The 14,519-nt window shown below is 46.1% G+C and overlaps 1 protein-coding gene across 5 annotated transcripts in view; it reads left to right on the top strand.

The window, feature by feature from the left end:
* The first annotated feature begins 3,152 nt into the window (after positions 1-3,152).
* Positions 3,153-14,519, top strand: part of Dram1 (DNA damage regulated autophagy modulator 1) — a 42,843-nt gene continuing 31,476 nt past the window's right edge. For 3 of the 5 annotated variants that reach the window (XR_003837828.1, XR_003837827.1, XM_021174176.2), the window contains exon 1: positions 10,465-10,774. Coding sequence is in view for 3 of the 5 variants with exons in the window: in XM_021174176.2 (XP_021029835.1) it covers positions 10,644-10,774 (131 nt within the window). In the remaining 2 variants the exon portion in view is untranslated. Of the gene's footprint in view, positions 3,278-10,463; positions 10,775-14,519 lie in introns of those variants that run through there. The other 2 variants (XM_029482949.1, XM_029482948.1) reach the window with 2 other exon arrangements.

Genomic DNA, 14,519 nt, shown 5'->3' with positions numbered 1-14,519 from the left:
ATGCACTCACTGATAAGTGGATATTAGCCCAGAAGCTCAGAATACCCAAGATACAATTTGCAAAACACATGAAACTCAAGAAGGAAGACCAAAGTATGGATACTTCGCTCCTTCTTAGAAGGGAGAACAAAATACCCATGGAAGGAGTTACAAAGTTTGGAGCAGAGACTGAAGGAATGACCATCCAGAGACTGCCTTACCTGGGGAATCCATCCCATATACAATCACCAAAGCCAGACACTATTGTGGATGCCAACAATATTTTGCTGACAGGAGCCTGTTATAGCTGTCTCCTGAGAGGCTCTGCCAGTGCCTGACAAATACAGAAGTAGATGCTCATAGCAATCCATTGGATAGAGCACAGGGTCCCCAATGAAGGAGCTAGAGAAAGTACCCAAGGAGCTGAAGGGATTTGCAGCCCCATAGAAGGAACAACAATATGAACTAACCAGTACCCTCAGAGCTCTCTGGGACTAAACCACCAATCAAAGAAAACACATAGTGGGACTCATGGCCTGAGAATGGCCTAGTCAGTCATCAATGGGAGGAGAGGCCCTTGGTCCTGTGAAGATTCCATGCCCCAGTATAGGGGAATGCCAGGGCCAGGAAACCGGTGTGGGTGGGTTGGGGAGCTCGGGGGGTGGAGGGGGGGTAGGGGGTTTTGGTGGGGAAACCAGGAAAAGGAATAACATTTGAAATGTAAATAAAGAAAATATCTAATAAAAAAAGAAAAGAGACTTATTTCATAACTTCAATAGCCTTTTCCTTTCTCGGGGTCCCAATGTTGGTTCTGTTTCATTTTCTAACAATTTTTTCAAAATTTCTTTGCAAGTCAAACACTAACCCGAAGCTACCATTGTGCTGTTATTGCATTGTTTCCAAGATGAGAGCACACAGCATGTATCTGGACCATTAGGACTGTGCTGTGCTGTGCCCCTATGCCTCAATTCTTAATTGTTTAGGAATCATTACATCAAGGACCATCTAGTTTCACAGAGCTCACCAGAGCAGAGGAGAAGGGAGTAGGAAAGTCAGATAGCATGGAATAACTATGCACACCAAGGCCAACTGAAAAGCAGCCACGCACAAATGAAATCTATACAGCTGTTGTCCAGGGCTAAGGTCAGGAGAAATGGGAACAAGTTTTTTTTTTTTTTTTTTTAGAGCTGCCTTGGACTACTGAGATGTCTCCATCCCGGCCTGCTGTGGGCAGTCTCTGTCATGATATGCTGTCCCCAGCACATCACCTGTCTCAGTGTTTTGTACACATCTTCTCCATCATCTTCTGATTGGTTTAATAAAGAGCTGATGGCCCATAGCAAAACAGGAGTAGACATGACTCCTGTGCTGAGATGCCTTACTCAGGAGGCAATGAGCCACGTGGCAGGACATTGATTAGGATAGATGGGTCAATTTAAGCGTCAGAGTTAGTTGGGAACAAGCCTAAGTGAAGGCCAAGCTTTCATAATTAACAAAGGTCTTCATGTCACCACTTGGGTAGCTGGTATTTTCTGCCTCCATCACATACTTACAAAAAGTAAGTGACCACGTTATGGTGGTCATAAAGGGACCCTGATGTTGCTAGTGTCACTTGTGCTTCAGTTTCTCTCTTAACCCAGCTAGCTCCAAAATAATTGAGACTGGACTTCTATATTTATTTTACAGCTTTAAGGGTAGAACAACTGAGCAGTATTGCTCTATTTTAATCCCCTAAACTAATCTGGCTACCTCCCAGCCAAAATATCTGAGATACGGGCATTTTAGTGCTGATCTGGCTCTCTGTTTTCTTGTGGTCTCTCCTGGACTCTCTCCCCAAGGCTTCTTCTTCCCTCCCTCATAGGAGGAAGTCCAACCCTATTCCCTCCCCTGCTCAGTCATAGGCCAATCAGCTAAATTTATTGACCAATCAGGGAATAACTGGAGAGCAATGTTTACACAACAGTTCTTTCAAAACGATATATTTATTTATTATGTATACAGTGTTCTGCCTGTGTGTATGCCTGCACACCAGTAGAGGGCACCAGATCTCATTATAGGTGGTTATGGGCCACCATGTGATTGCTGGGAATCAAACTCAGGACCTCTGGAAGAGCAGCCAGTGCTCTTAACCTCTAAGTCATCTCTCTAACCCCATGTTTACACAACATTGAGACCGGAGATTCTTAGAATAAAGATTGCAACCAAATATGGGGGCACAGAAACCAGCATTTGAATAATACAAGGATAATCTTTACCCAATGCACAGTAACATGCCTACATTATGTACTCTGTGTTTGTGCCTGTCTTAGTTAGCATTTTATTGCTGTAAACAGACACCATGACCATGGCAACTCTTTTTTTTTTTTAAGATTTATTTATTTTATAAAGTATTTTATCTAAGTACGCTGTAGTTGTTTTCAGACACACACCAGAAAAGTTTATCAGATCCCATTACAGATGGTTGTGAGCCACCATGTGGTTGCTGGGAATTGAACTCAGGACCTCTGGAAAAGCAGTCAGGGCTCTTAACTGCTGAGACATCTCTCCAACCCTCAACCATGGCAACTCTTATAAGGACAGCATTTAATTGAGATTGGTTTACAGGACCAGAGAGATTCAGCCTATTATTATCAAGGCAGGAGCATGGCAGCATCCAGGCAGGCATGGTGCAGGAGGAGCTGAGAGTTCTACATCTTCATCTGAAGGCTGCTAGTGGAAGACTGACTTCCAGACAGCTAGGATGAGGGTCTTAAAGCCCACATCTACTGTGACACACCTACTCTAACAAAGCCACATTTACTCCAACAAGGCCATACCTTCTAATAGTGCCACTCCCTGGGCCAAGGATATACAAACCATCACTGTGTCCTAACCTGAAACTTCAGTGGGGTGGTCTTAGATGGAAAAATCTTTGGGAGCAAGTTAGGTCATGGGAATAGAGCCCTCCTGATGGAATTAGTGCCCTGTATTGTACAGGGTTCTCAAAAGGAACAGAACAGATAAAATGCATGTGTATGATAAAAGCTGAGGGTTAAGCAAATGATCCAACAATAGCTGCTTACAAAGTGTAAAGGCAGAGAACACAACAGTTGCTCAATCTATGAAGCTGGGGGAGGAGGGTGTCAGCAGCTCTGGTTTGGGGCTAAAGGTCTTGGAGATTGCCAGAGAGCCATTGGAATGGAGGTACAGGCCTTGAAGATTGCCAGAGAGCTGAGGACGCTGGAGTCTGATGGGCCAAAGGGACTGCAGAAGGGCCAACAGGAATCCATGCAAGCATGCTCACCAACGAGGAGCAAAGGTGAGCAGGCAAGCAAGACAGCAGGCAAGCAAGACGGCTTCCTTCTTCCTACCTCCTCTATGGGGGTCTCACTTGGAAGGGGCAGGTCACTTTCAGGGAGGGTCTTCTCACCTTACCTAATTCCATTTGGAGATGCTTTTATACACCTGCCTGAGTGTCTTGTCGCCTAGCTGGCTCAAGTTCCTTGTTGATGACAATACTACTCAGCACACATGCTTTTTAGAAGAAAACAGCACAAGAGCAAGGTTCCTGATATAAAAAGACACATGAGGGTGAACTCTAGGAAATAGGTGCTTACCAGACACTGGATCTGCCAGTACTAGGATCTTGGATGTGTGATAGACAGCTCTCCCACTATAAACTAAGAGACTTAAAATATATGAAAATTTTTGTTTTGTTTGAAATGGGGTCTCATGTGGCCCAGGATGTCCTCAGACTCCCTAGATATCAGAGGCTAACCTTGAACTTCAGACCCTTCTGCTTTCACATGCTAAGTGCTGGGATTACAAAGACTGACACTCCTGGCCTGAAGTGTAAAATTAGGACTATGAGAAGCTCAGCACAGGGGTTGCCATTCAGTGGAAGAGTTTGTGGTTGGCGTTTACAAAGCTCTAGCTTCAATCTCTAGAACAAATTGTGTGTGTGTGTGCGTCTGTGTGTGTGTGTGTGTCTGTGTGTGTGTCTGTGTGTTCTGTGTGTGTGTGTATGTGTGTGTATGTGTATGTTATATTTGAAGAACTTTACATTGAGTTCATTGCACATAAACTATTATAGCTTTTTTTAGAAGAAATATTTTCTTGGCGATAATCTTAAATTTATAGAAAAATTATGATTAGAGAGTTGTATATATTTTTCCCATTTTTGCCTATTGATATTTTTATATTTTTAAAAAAGATTTATTTATTTTATGTGTATGAGTACACTGTAGCTGTCTTTAGACACACCAGAAGAAGGCATCAGATCTCACTACAGGTAGTTGTGAGTCACCATGTGGTTGCTGGGACTTGAACTCAGGTCCTCTAGAAGAGCAGTCAGTGCTCTTAACTGCTGAGCCATCTCTCCAGCCCGCCTATTGATATGTTACATAACCATTGTACATCATCAAAAGAAATTAACGTCTGTGCATGAGCGCTCATTGAGGACAGACATTTTTCCTCACCCTTAGTAACACTCTATCATTTATGCCTATGCACAGACAGTACAGCCCTGTTTAATTTGTGCTATTGCTCAGTTCCAAATAAAGTTATCTGTTTCTTTAGGAAACCTTCATGAGCCTTTACTTTTTTTTGAATAAAACCAAGAACCTGGAAACACCGGTTCTCACCAACCTCAACCCCTATCAAAGTCTCTTTTCCTAAGGTCAGTGACTCCATATTCCAATACAGCTGATGGAGTTCAATCATCTCATCAGATTTTAAGACAGCTTCCCCCAAACAGCATTTCTATAGATACCAGAAGATACATATTTCACAAATGGGTCCGAATCAACTCAAATAGCACCCATAACTGCCCAGGAGGCTACGATCTAATAATCCTCTGGGGAGAGGCAGAATAAATGGGATTCTGCCAGTGAGAAGGGAAAATTAGAAGCTGGAGGTAGTAACTAGTAAGGAATAAGCAATCATGGACTTTAAAAGGGAGTATAGGTTAAAATTTAAAATCAGGGCTGGCGCCGGGCAGTGGTGGCACATGCCTTTAATCCCAGCAGTTGGAAAGCAGAGGCAGGTGGATTTCCCAGTTCGAGGCCAGCCTGGTCTACAGAGTGAGTTCCAGGACAGCCAGGTCTATACAGAGAAACCGGGTCTCGAAAAACCAAAATAAATAAATAAATAAATAAATAAATAAATAAATAAATAAATAAATAAATATAAAAAATAAAATCAGGGCTGGCGAGATGGCTCAGAGGTTAAAAGCACAAATAAATAAATAAATAAATAAATAAATAAATAAAAATAAATAAAAAATAAAATCAGGGCTGGCAAGATGGCTCAGAGGTTAAAAGCACTGACTGCTCTTCCAGAGGTCCTGAGTTCAATTCCCAGCAAACACATGGTGGCTCACAACCATCTATAATGTGGTCTGATGCCCTCTGAAGATAGCTACAGTGTATTCATATAAATAAAATAAATAAATCTTAAAAAAAAACAACTTAAATTCAGTAGTTTATAGCTCCCATGAAGATGGAAGTAATGTTTGACAGACACACCCATGTTAGTGGATGGCAAAGAAAACCATGCCATCCTCAGGTGAGTTAGGATGCTCTCATAGGTTAAGACATTTACTCGCTCTTTTGGCAGGGCAATGTCTCTCCGGGGGAAAATAACTGAAGTGTGCAAAGTCAAAGTATTCCCTGTTATTTTAAATACAGAAGTAAGAGTTGGACATGGTGCTGGAGCAGTGGCTCAATGGTTAAGTGCAATGACTGCTGTTCCAAAGGACCCCGGGTTCAAATCCCAAGAAAGTACTTAATGGCTTACAGCTGTTTGAACTGTCAGGCAGGCAGTGGTGGCACACGCCTTTAATCCTAGCACTTGGGAGCCAGAGGCAGGCGGAATTCTGAATTCAAGGTCAGCCTGGTCTACAGAGTGAGTTCTGGGACAGCCAGGACTACACAGAGAAACCTTGTCTCAAAAAACCAAAAAAAAAAAAAAAAAGGGGGGGGGGCGTAGTGGTGCACAAAGTAAAACTAGGAGTTGGGAAGATCGGCTGTATGGCAATTATGTGAAAGAGAACAGTGTCCTCTCAGGGCTGTTTGACACCATGTGCTGTACACACACACACACACACACACACACACACACACACACACATGCACGCATACACACACACACACACACACACACACACGCACGCTCGCACACGCACACGGTTAGTTATAGTTGTATACCTGTAGGGATCCAGCTTGCTATGAATGACTATCATTACATGGGTCATAGCTGCTGTCCTGCCTGCCAGGTGGTCCTGGCATGCATCCTATTTAGTTTGGTTTCTCTTGCTGTGATAAAATACCAACCAAAACCTTTCTCCACAAAGAAGAAAAGGCTTGATCACAGAGGGAAGTCATGACAGGAACTTAAGGCAGGACCCGAAGCAGACCATGGAGGAACGTTGCTTACTTAGCTGTCTCTCCATGCGCTCAATTTTCTTTTTATATGACCTGGGACTGCCTGGTAAGTAGTGGCATGATCCACTGTAGACTGGACCTTCCTGTACCAACCATTTATCAAGAAAATGCCCCTCAGGCTAGCCTACGAGTTAGTCTGCAGGAGGCATTTTCTCAGTTGATGTTCTCTCTTTTCAGATGACCATAGCTTGTGACAAGATTACAAAAACAAAACAAAACAAAACAACAACAACAACAACAAAACCCACAAAAAACCCTAATAAGCTTATTCCAAATTCTTTAAGAACTAAGTCTCTACAAAGGCTGATGAAGACAGACCTGTGTCTCTTAGCTAATGTTTGACATGTGGATAGATTTTGAGACAGTCCTGGTTGGGGACCAGCAAGAGAGCTCTGTGGCTAAGCCTGATGCTCTAAGTTGGATTCCCCAGAATCCACATACCCACATGGTAGAAGGAGAGACTTGGCTTTTCTAAGTAGTCCTGACCTTCACGCACATTCCATGGCCTGAGCACAAGCTATCATGTGTGCACACACAACATAAATATGTAAACGTATAGAGAAGTGGGAGAAAGAGAAAGCCCAGGTACCTAAAGTTGGCTGCAGGCTTTTGCATAGCATAGCAGTTCAACCCTTCTGTCTTCCATTGTGACCGATACGATCTAATTTCCTGAAACCCAAGACATGCTTTTGTTGGCAGGTCTAAATAGATTGAGTTTGGTGTTGCCTTGGATTTAATTGCCTCTTTGCTTTCTGGCGCCAGCAGCCTTTGGTTGTCAGTCCCCATACCCACTTGCAGTCATTACTGTCCTTGCTGTGACTAATTACCTAAGAAAAGGCTGCTTAAACGTGGAAGGGCTTATTTTGGCTCACAGTTCACAGGAATTCAGCCCACCATGGCAGGCAAGTCACACAGTAGACCAGCTTGATCTGTAGCCCTGAGGGAGGGGGAAAATGTTCCCCTGGCCTTTTCTTCCTCTCCTTTTTATTCACTCAGAGCCCATGGGATGGTGCTGCTTGCTTGAAGTTAAGCCTTTTTTGGAAATGCCTTCAGAGACACATCCACGGTGTGTTACATTAATATTCTAGCTATCTCCTAATATCATTAAGTTGACAATTGAAATGAATCATCATTATGCTGGCTTTCCTCAAAATTAGCCTATTCGTTGTAATTAACAAAAATGCCTTAAGTAGTCTGCATTTGTCTTTGGGTATACAGCTTTACCTTGTATCTTAGGCAGGGTTTGTATTCCTGCACAAACATCATGACAAAGAAGCAGGTTGGGGAGGAAAGGGTTTACTCAGCTTACACTTCCACATTGCTGTTCATCACCAGAGGAAGTCCGGACAGGAACTCACACAGGGCAGGAACCTGGAGGCTGGAGCTGATGCAGAGGCCATGGAGGGATGATGCTTACTGGGTTGCTTCCCCTGGCTTGCTCAGCTTGGCTTCTTATAGAGCCCAGGACTACCAGGCCAGGGATGGCACTACACACAATGGGCTGCCCCCCCCCCCACCTTGTTCATTAATTGAGAAAATGCCTGTGATGGCTTGTATATGCTCGGCCCAGGGAGTGACATTATTCAGAGGTGTGGCCTTGTTGGAGTAGGTGTGTCTCTGTGGGTGTAGTCTCTAAGACCCTCACCCTAGCTTCCTGGAGGTGAGTCTTCCACTAGCAGCCTTCAGATGAAGATGCAGAACTCTCAGGTCCTCCTGAACCATGCCTGCCTGGATGGTGCTGAGCTCTTGCCTTGACAATAATGGACTGAACCTCTGAACCTGTAAGCCAGCCCCAATTAAATGTTGTCTCTATAAGACTTGCCTTGGTCACGGTGTCTGTTCACAGCAGTGAGATTTCAAGGTGAGCTGGAGACTAGCCTAGGTCACACAGAGAGATTCTAAAAAACAAAACAAAAATGAGAGAGAGAGAGAGAGAGAGAGAGAGAGAGAGAGAGAGAGAGAGAGAGAGAGAGAGAGAGAGCCTAAACAGCAAAAACAATAATTGTCAAATTGGGGTTTGTAGAGCATTATACAATCAACAAAGATATAAGGTGATCAAATGGAGTGCTTTTGTGGGGTCATTAGTCCTCTGTCTAAGGGAGAATTTCATTTTGATCTAAATTTTACTAATGGTAAAAAAGGAGACATAGGGTGGGGAGTGGAGATGGGGCAGAAGACTGAGAGTGGGTTTTCAAAACACAGGAAACCAGGTAAAGATGTATGATGAATACTGTGAATGACAGCTTTTGTGATATCTAAGGTGGTGTGTGCATGTGTACACGTGTGTGTTTGAGGGTATTGTAGCATGTGTGTGGAAGTCTAAGATAGCTCAAGGCAGTCAGTTTTCTCCTTCTATTATGTGGGCCCATGAAATGGAATTCAGGTCATCAGGCTTGGCAGCAAGCCCCTGCAGCCACGGAGCCCTCTCTTAGGCCCAGGTTTCTATAAGCTTGAAGTGACTGAGGGACTGGCTCTCCAGATGCTGTAAGGAGACGTTCTGGCTGAACGGTGGTTTTTTGTTGTTGTTGTTTTTCGGTTTTTTTGAGACAGGGTTTCTCTGAATAGCCCTGACTGTCCTGGAACTTACTCTGTAGACCCCGGCTGAAGATTTTTAAATGGGTCCAAAGAGTCCCCCCCTCCCCCCACAGTCATGATTGAGTGATATTTGAGACAGGATCTCTGTAGCCCATGTGTGTCTAGGACTCACTGTGTAGCCCAGTCTGGCTCTGAGCTCTTGGTTGTCCTGCTCAGCCTTTCCAAGTGTCGAGATTGCAGGTGTGAGCTCCACATCTGGCTAAAACCAAGTCACCCCTTGCCTCATGGGTATTTAAATATCTTAAAGAAGCAAGCATTTACAGTCTGTGCAGTTTTGCTGTCTCCTTGGCGTGCCAAAGCAGTCTTGTTTGGGTCTGGTTAATTATTTCCTTTTGGAGTCAGGGATGTAGTAGGGTGCTAGCCCGAGGTCATGTGCTCAGCCCCAGATGTCCCCTTGAAAGCTCTGTTATTCTCTTGGGTCCCCAGCTCTGATCTGGTCTATTTCGTTTTTTTAAAATCCTGTTCTACATAGCCAGTAGATCCGTTTTCTAGTTCTGATGGTGTTTAATCCCTGTAGGCTATTCCCTAGCATGGTATGGCACACAAGGCACATTTATGTGGCTGAGATGAACCTGTATTAGGTCATCTATGGCCAAAAGTGGTGCTCAGAATTCCCAAACTATAGCTCAGACCCGCAGAGCTAGCCAGTGCTTCAGGAACACCGATTGGTTTGGTGCCTGGTTGGGTGGATCTGAAATGGATCAAGTCATCTTGTCTTGCTGCTAGGAAATAAATACTCGAAGTAGAATTGGTGGGAACAGATATATACTCCAAGTAGCTTTTGGTGGGTGGGCCAGGGCTGAATCCAACCCTTTCTGTCACTTGCCTGAATTAGATCCTTTGTCCATTCTAGGCAAGTGCTCTACCATTGGGCTACATTTCCAGCTCTTTAGAGGGCGGCTCACTAAGCTGCGCATTCAGACCTTGAACTTGTGATCCTCTTGCTTCAGCCTCCTTAGTAGTCAGGCAGCAGGGATGACAGACTTGTGCTATCAGGCCTGGCTACTACGCGATTTGGCTTTCCCGGTGCTTATCACAAAGGTGTGTGTGACGTCCATGCCCAGTGACCCAAACATCATTGAGCCCCTTTGCCTGAACTCCAGAACCCATAGCGCGACCCGATGGGGTGCGCATCACTGGTGGCCAGGCTCTGGAAGGAAGTTCAGTGGGTGCTGGAGAGAGAGGCTCAGAGGAAAAACCCCCAAGGGAAGGAGGAGTTGGGAATCCAGCCAGTTTGGCGGGACTTGCCCAAGAGCTGGCCAGCCTCGCGGGGTCCCGCGTCTCCCGCCGCACCCACCCGTCGCTGTCTCAAGCAAAAGCGAAAGGAAGCCGAGCGGTCCCGCGTGGCGTGGCGTGGGCGGGGAGGTGGCTGCGCGCTCTAGCTCCGCGGGACCAGGCTGCCGCTTTATGACTTCACCGGTTTCGCAACAAGCCAAGACCGCCCGCGCCCCACCCACCCGGCTGCCCGTCCGCTCTCCGCCCTCGGGTCTCTGAGCGCTTCCCTCCCTCCGGGGCTGGGCCTGCCCGGGCCGTCGCGGAGCCTCTGTCCCGCCGCGCCGTTAGCTGTCTGTGTCTTGGCCACCGCCTCCAGGCAGTCCGCAGCAAGCCAGCTTCTTGGTCCGACGAGCTCAGCGCCCTCTCACCGCGATGCTGTGCTTCCTCAGGGGAATGGCTTTCGTCCCCTTCCTCTTGGTGACTTGGTCGTCCGCAGCCTTCATCATCTCCTACGTGGTCGCGGTGCTCTCTGGGCACGTCAACCCCTTTCTCCCCTATATCAGGTGAGGGGCAAGAGGAGCGTGAGGGACCAGGGGAGCTGAGAGGGAGGGAAGGCGTCCAAGCCAGGCATGAGTAGTGGAAATTCTTGAGGTAGTGGAAAGGTGTGACAAGATAATCTCTGGGATCCCCGGGCAAGTTTAGAGAGTCAGGAAGCACGTGTGGGTTCTGCCTTTAATGAGAAACAGTGCTCAGAGCCGCATCTAGCGGACAGCTAGACAGCTGGTGGCACCTTTAGACGTGGGGTATGGGGTAAAATCTTGGGGAGAGCCTTCTTTGGTGACACTCAGACAAGGAGAGTTCCTAAGATACCATTTATTGTAAGAAGATCCAGGCATGTGGCAAACTGCTCACTGATTTCTCTTCCCAACAACTCCTGGCTCCTCCCCTCCCTCCCTCTTCCCCTCTCTGTCTCTGAGACTGGATCTCCCTATGTAGCCCAGGTTGGCCCGAAGTCTAGGGTGGTATTCACAAGTCTACCTTCTGCTTCTCTAGTGCTGGGATTTAAAAGTCTTCACCACCACAGGGGGTTCATTTCTAACAGCTAAAATTTCTTTTCCATGAAAGAAAATGGAGGTTTAAACTGGTGGAGATACACCAGTAGGTCATTGGTGTGAGAGCTACCCTGGTCCCCTTGTGCCAACAGCAGTACCTTTAGGATGGACCTGCCTCATACTCCTCTGGACCTGGTGCATCTAAAGTCAGAACCCTCAAGTTGTCAAAACCTGTGAAGTTTCCTTTGTTTCCTACTTAGTCTCCATCTTTCCTGAAGATCCTTTATCCACAGCTGGGGCAACAGCTTGATCCTCCTTTTTTTTTTTTTTTATTAGATATTTTCTTCATTTACATTTCAAATCCTATCCCCAAAGTTCCCTATACCCTCCCCCCACCCTACTCCCCAACCCACCCACTCCTGCTTCTTAGCCCTGGCATTCCCCTGTACTGGGGCATATGATCTTCGCAAGACCAAGGGCCTCTCCTCCCATTGATGGCCGACTAGGCCATCCTCTGCTACATATGCAACTAGAGACACAGCTCTGGTGGGGGAGATACTGATTAGTTCATATTGTTGTTCCACCTATAGGGTTGCAGACCCCTTCAGCTCCTTGGGTTCTTTCTCTAGCTCCTTCATTAGGGGCCCTGTGTTCCATAGAATAGATGACTGTGAGCATCCACTTCTGTATTTGCCAGGTACTGGCATAGCCTCACAACAGCTTGATCCTCTTTAACATCTCCGAATTTTGTGATGGGGTATCTGGATATCTGTGTCCTTTAAGGAAGACTTTAAAGATTATCTATATCTATCTATCTATCTATCTATCTATCTATCTATCTATCTGTATATGTATATGTATATATATACAGATATATATATACATATCTGTATATATATATATGTATATATATATATATATATAGAGAGAGAGAGAGAGAGAGAGAGAACTGTAGCTGTCTTCAGACACACCAGAAGAGGGCATCAGATCCCGTTACAGATGTTGTGAGCCACTGTGTGGGTGTTGGGAATTGAACTGAGAACCTCTGGAAGAGCAGTCAGTGCTTTTAACCCCTGAGCCATCTCTCCAGCCCTGAAGAAGACTTTAGTAGTTGGCCTTGTGTCCCTGAAAAACCCTTGGAATGGTTCCTCAGAACACATCTCAGTCCTGGGTGCCAGCACCTTTGTCCCTTCTCTCATTAATAAACCACGATCCACTTGCTTGGCCGTGTATAAGATTGAGCTCTTCTCGTCCTTGCTCTCCTCCTGAGGACGTAATAGCTATGCTTTGCCTAGATCTGAAGTTCACTCCCAGCTACTATGTGATATGGATCCAGCCAGGCTGTCAGAGGCAAGGCTGGAACCATTGTGTCGGATGCGGTTATGAGTGGCATTCCCTTAAAGTGAATCTGGTTATCTATGGGAGATAACCAGAGTGGAGCAATGACCTCACATCGGTAGGAACTATAATCCAAAACAAACATGATTGCCCAAGTGTGCCTGGGGATGTGGGATTGATTATTACCTCTTTAGCAGCAGGGGTGGGCACTGGGCTGTCTCTAAGCCTTTGATATAATGGCCAGATACAGGCAAGAGCTAGACATCTTGAAGCAGACATCAAGAACTAAAGTAGGAAAGGTCATACAGGCTTTTAATTCCAGCACTTGGAAGACAGAGGCAGGATTTCTGTGAGTTCGAGGCCAGCCTGGTCTACACAGTGAGTTCCAGGACATCCAGGGCTATATCAGTAGATAGGAGCACTTACCAAACATGTACAAAACTGTGGGATTAATCCCCAGCATGGCAGAACAGGAAGACAAAGAACAAAAGTTACAAAAGCCCTTTGCAGCCGGGCGTGGTGGTGCACGCCTTTAATCCCAGCACTAGGGAAGCAGGGGGATTTCTGAGTTCGAGGCCAGCCTGGTCTACAAAGTGAGTTCCAGGACAGCCAGGGCTATACAGAGAAACCCTGTCTCGAAAAACCAATAAACAAACAAACAAACAAACAAACAAAAGCCCTCTGCAGACCCATCTCTGTGTACAGCCTAGTATGCACATAGTGAGTTCCAGGATATGCAGGGCGACAAGATGGACCCTGTTTCAAAAAAAGTCCTCTGCTTACTATTTATCTCGGTGGGTCTTCCGGCTCTTCCTCTCCCCTCCCTTCCCTCTTCTCCACTCCTCTCTTCTCTCCTTCCCACTCTGTACTTCCTCTGACCCACCAATATTCCTTTCTGTGTCTGCCTTGAGTCTGTTTTTGTGAGGCAGGTTCTTGCTATGTAGCCCAGACTAGCCTCGTACGTGTGACATTCCTCTGGCCTTAGCTTCCTGAGTGTTGAGATTCCAGGCTTGGGTCACTACTTCTAGCCATGTCTCCTCCTCCCTCACCTTTTTTCCTTTTTGAAACTGGGCATCCCCCTGTAGTCCATGCTGGGGGTCTCCATCCTCCTGCCTCAGCCACCCAAGCAGCTGGGATTAAAAACCACTGGCTCCCAAGTCCTGGAGCTTTCTTTGCTTTTGTTGTTGCTTCTGGTGCTGAGGATGGAGCAATGTCTAGCGGCCTGCTCCCTGTGTTGTAGACACGTGCACATCTCTTCAGAGCCACGGCACTGGCTGTCTAGCTATCTCCAGATCTTCTCCTTTCTTTAAACATCATGTCAGCAAAGCCCGTTCTAATGTTTGGCAGGGTAGCTCAAGATTTAAAATTGCATTCGACCACTTTGGACTCCTATAACCAATCCTTGTGCGCGCGCGCCAAGTCCATGATATACAAGTGGAGACCAGAGGACAATTATTTGTTGAACTCCATTCTCTACTTAATGTGGTTTCCAGGGCTCAAACTCTGGATCTCAGGCTTGGCAGCAAGTGCGTTTTGCCCACTGACCGGTCTTTGAGGCCACGTGCTTGCAATTTTAACCTGCCTGTTTCACGGTGTGGTTCACTCGTCTATGGATCTCCAAGGTGTTTCCTCAGCTCCCGAGGGGCAACCACATCGATGGTCCAACTGCTTGAAGGCAGCAGAGGCGAACCACAGGCGTTATTCCCAGTCCCTTATTCACTGCAGCACCCATTGCCTCCTAACAAATCTGAAATATACGAACCCCAAAAGCTTAGACAGTGGGTGGAGCCCAGTGGCAAGTGTCTTTGCCTAGTACCTTCCAGGCCCTTTGCTTGGTCAAAAACAAATACCCCTCCCCCATCTGTTTAGCCAAGGTCATGGTGGATCTCAGTAGGATAAGACCAGTCAATTGGGGACT

This window comes from Mus caroli, chromosome 10, assembly GCF_900094665.2.
Source record: "Mus caroli chromosome 10, CAROLI_EIJ_v1.1, whole genome shotgun sequence".
NCBI classification, from domain to species: domain Eukaryota; kingdom Metazoa; phylum Chordata; class Mammalia; order Rodentia; family Muridae; genus Mus; species Mus caroli.
Note: the sequence above shows the minus strand (reverse complement) of the source record. Positions and strands in the feature narration are given on the sequence as shown.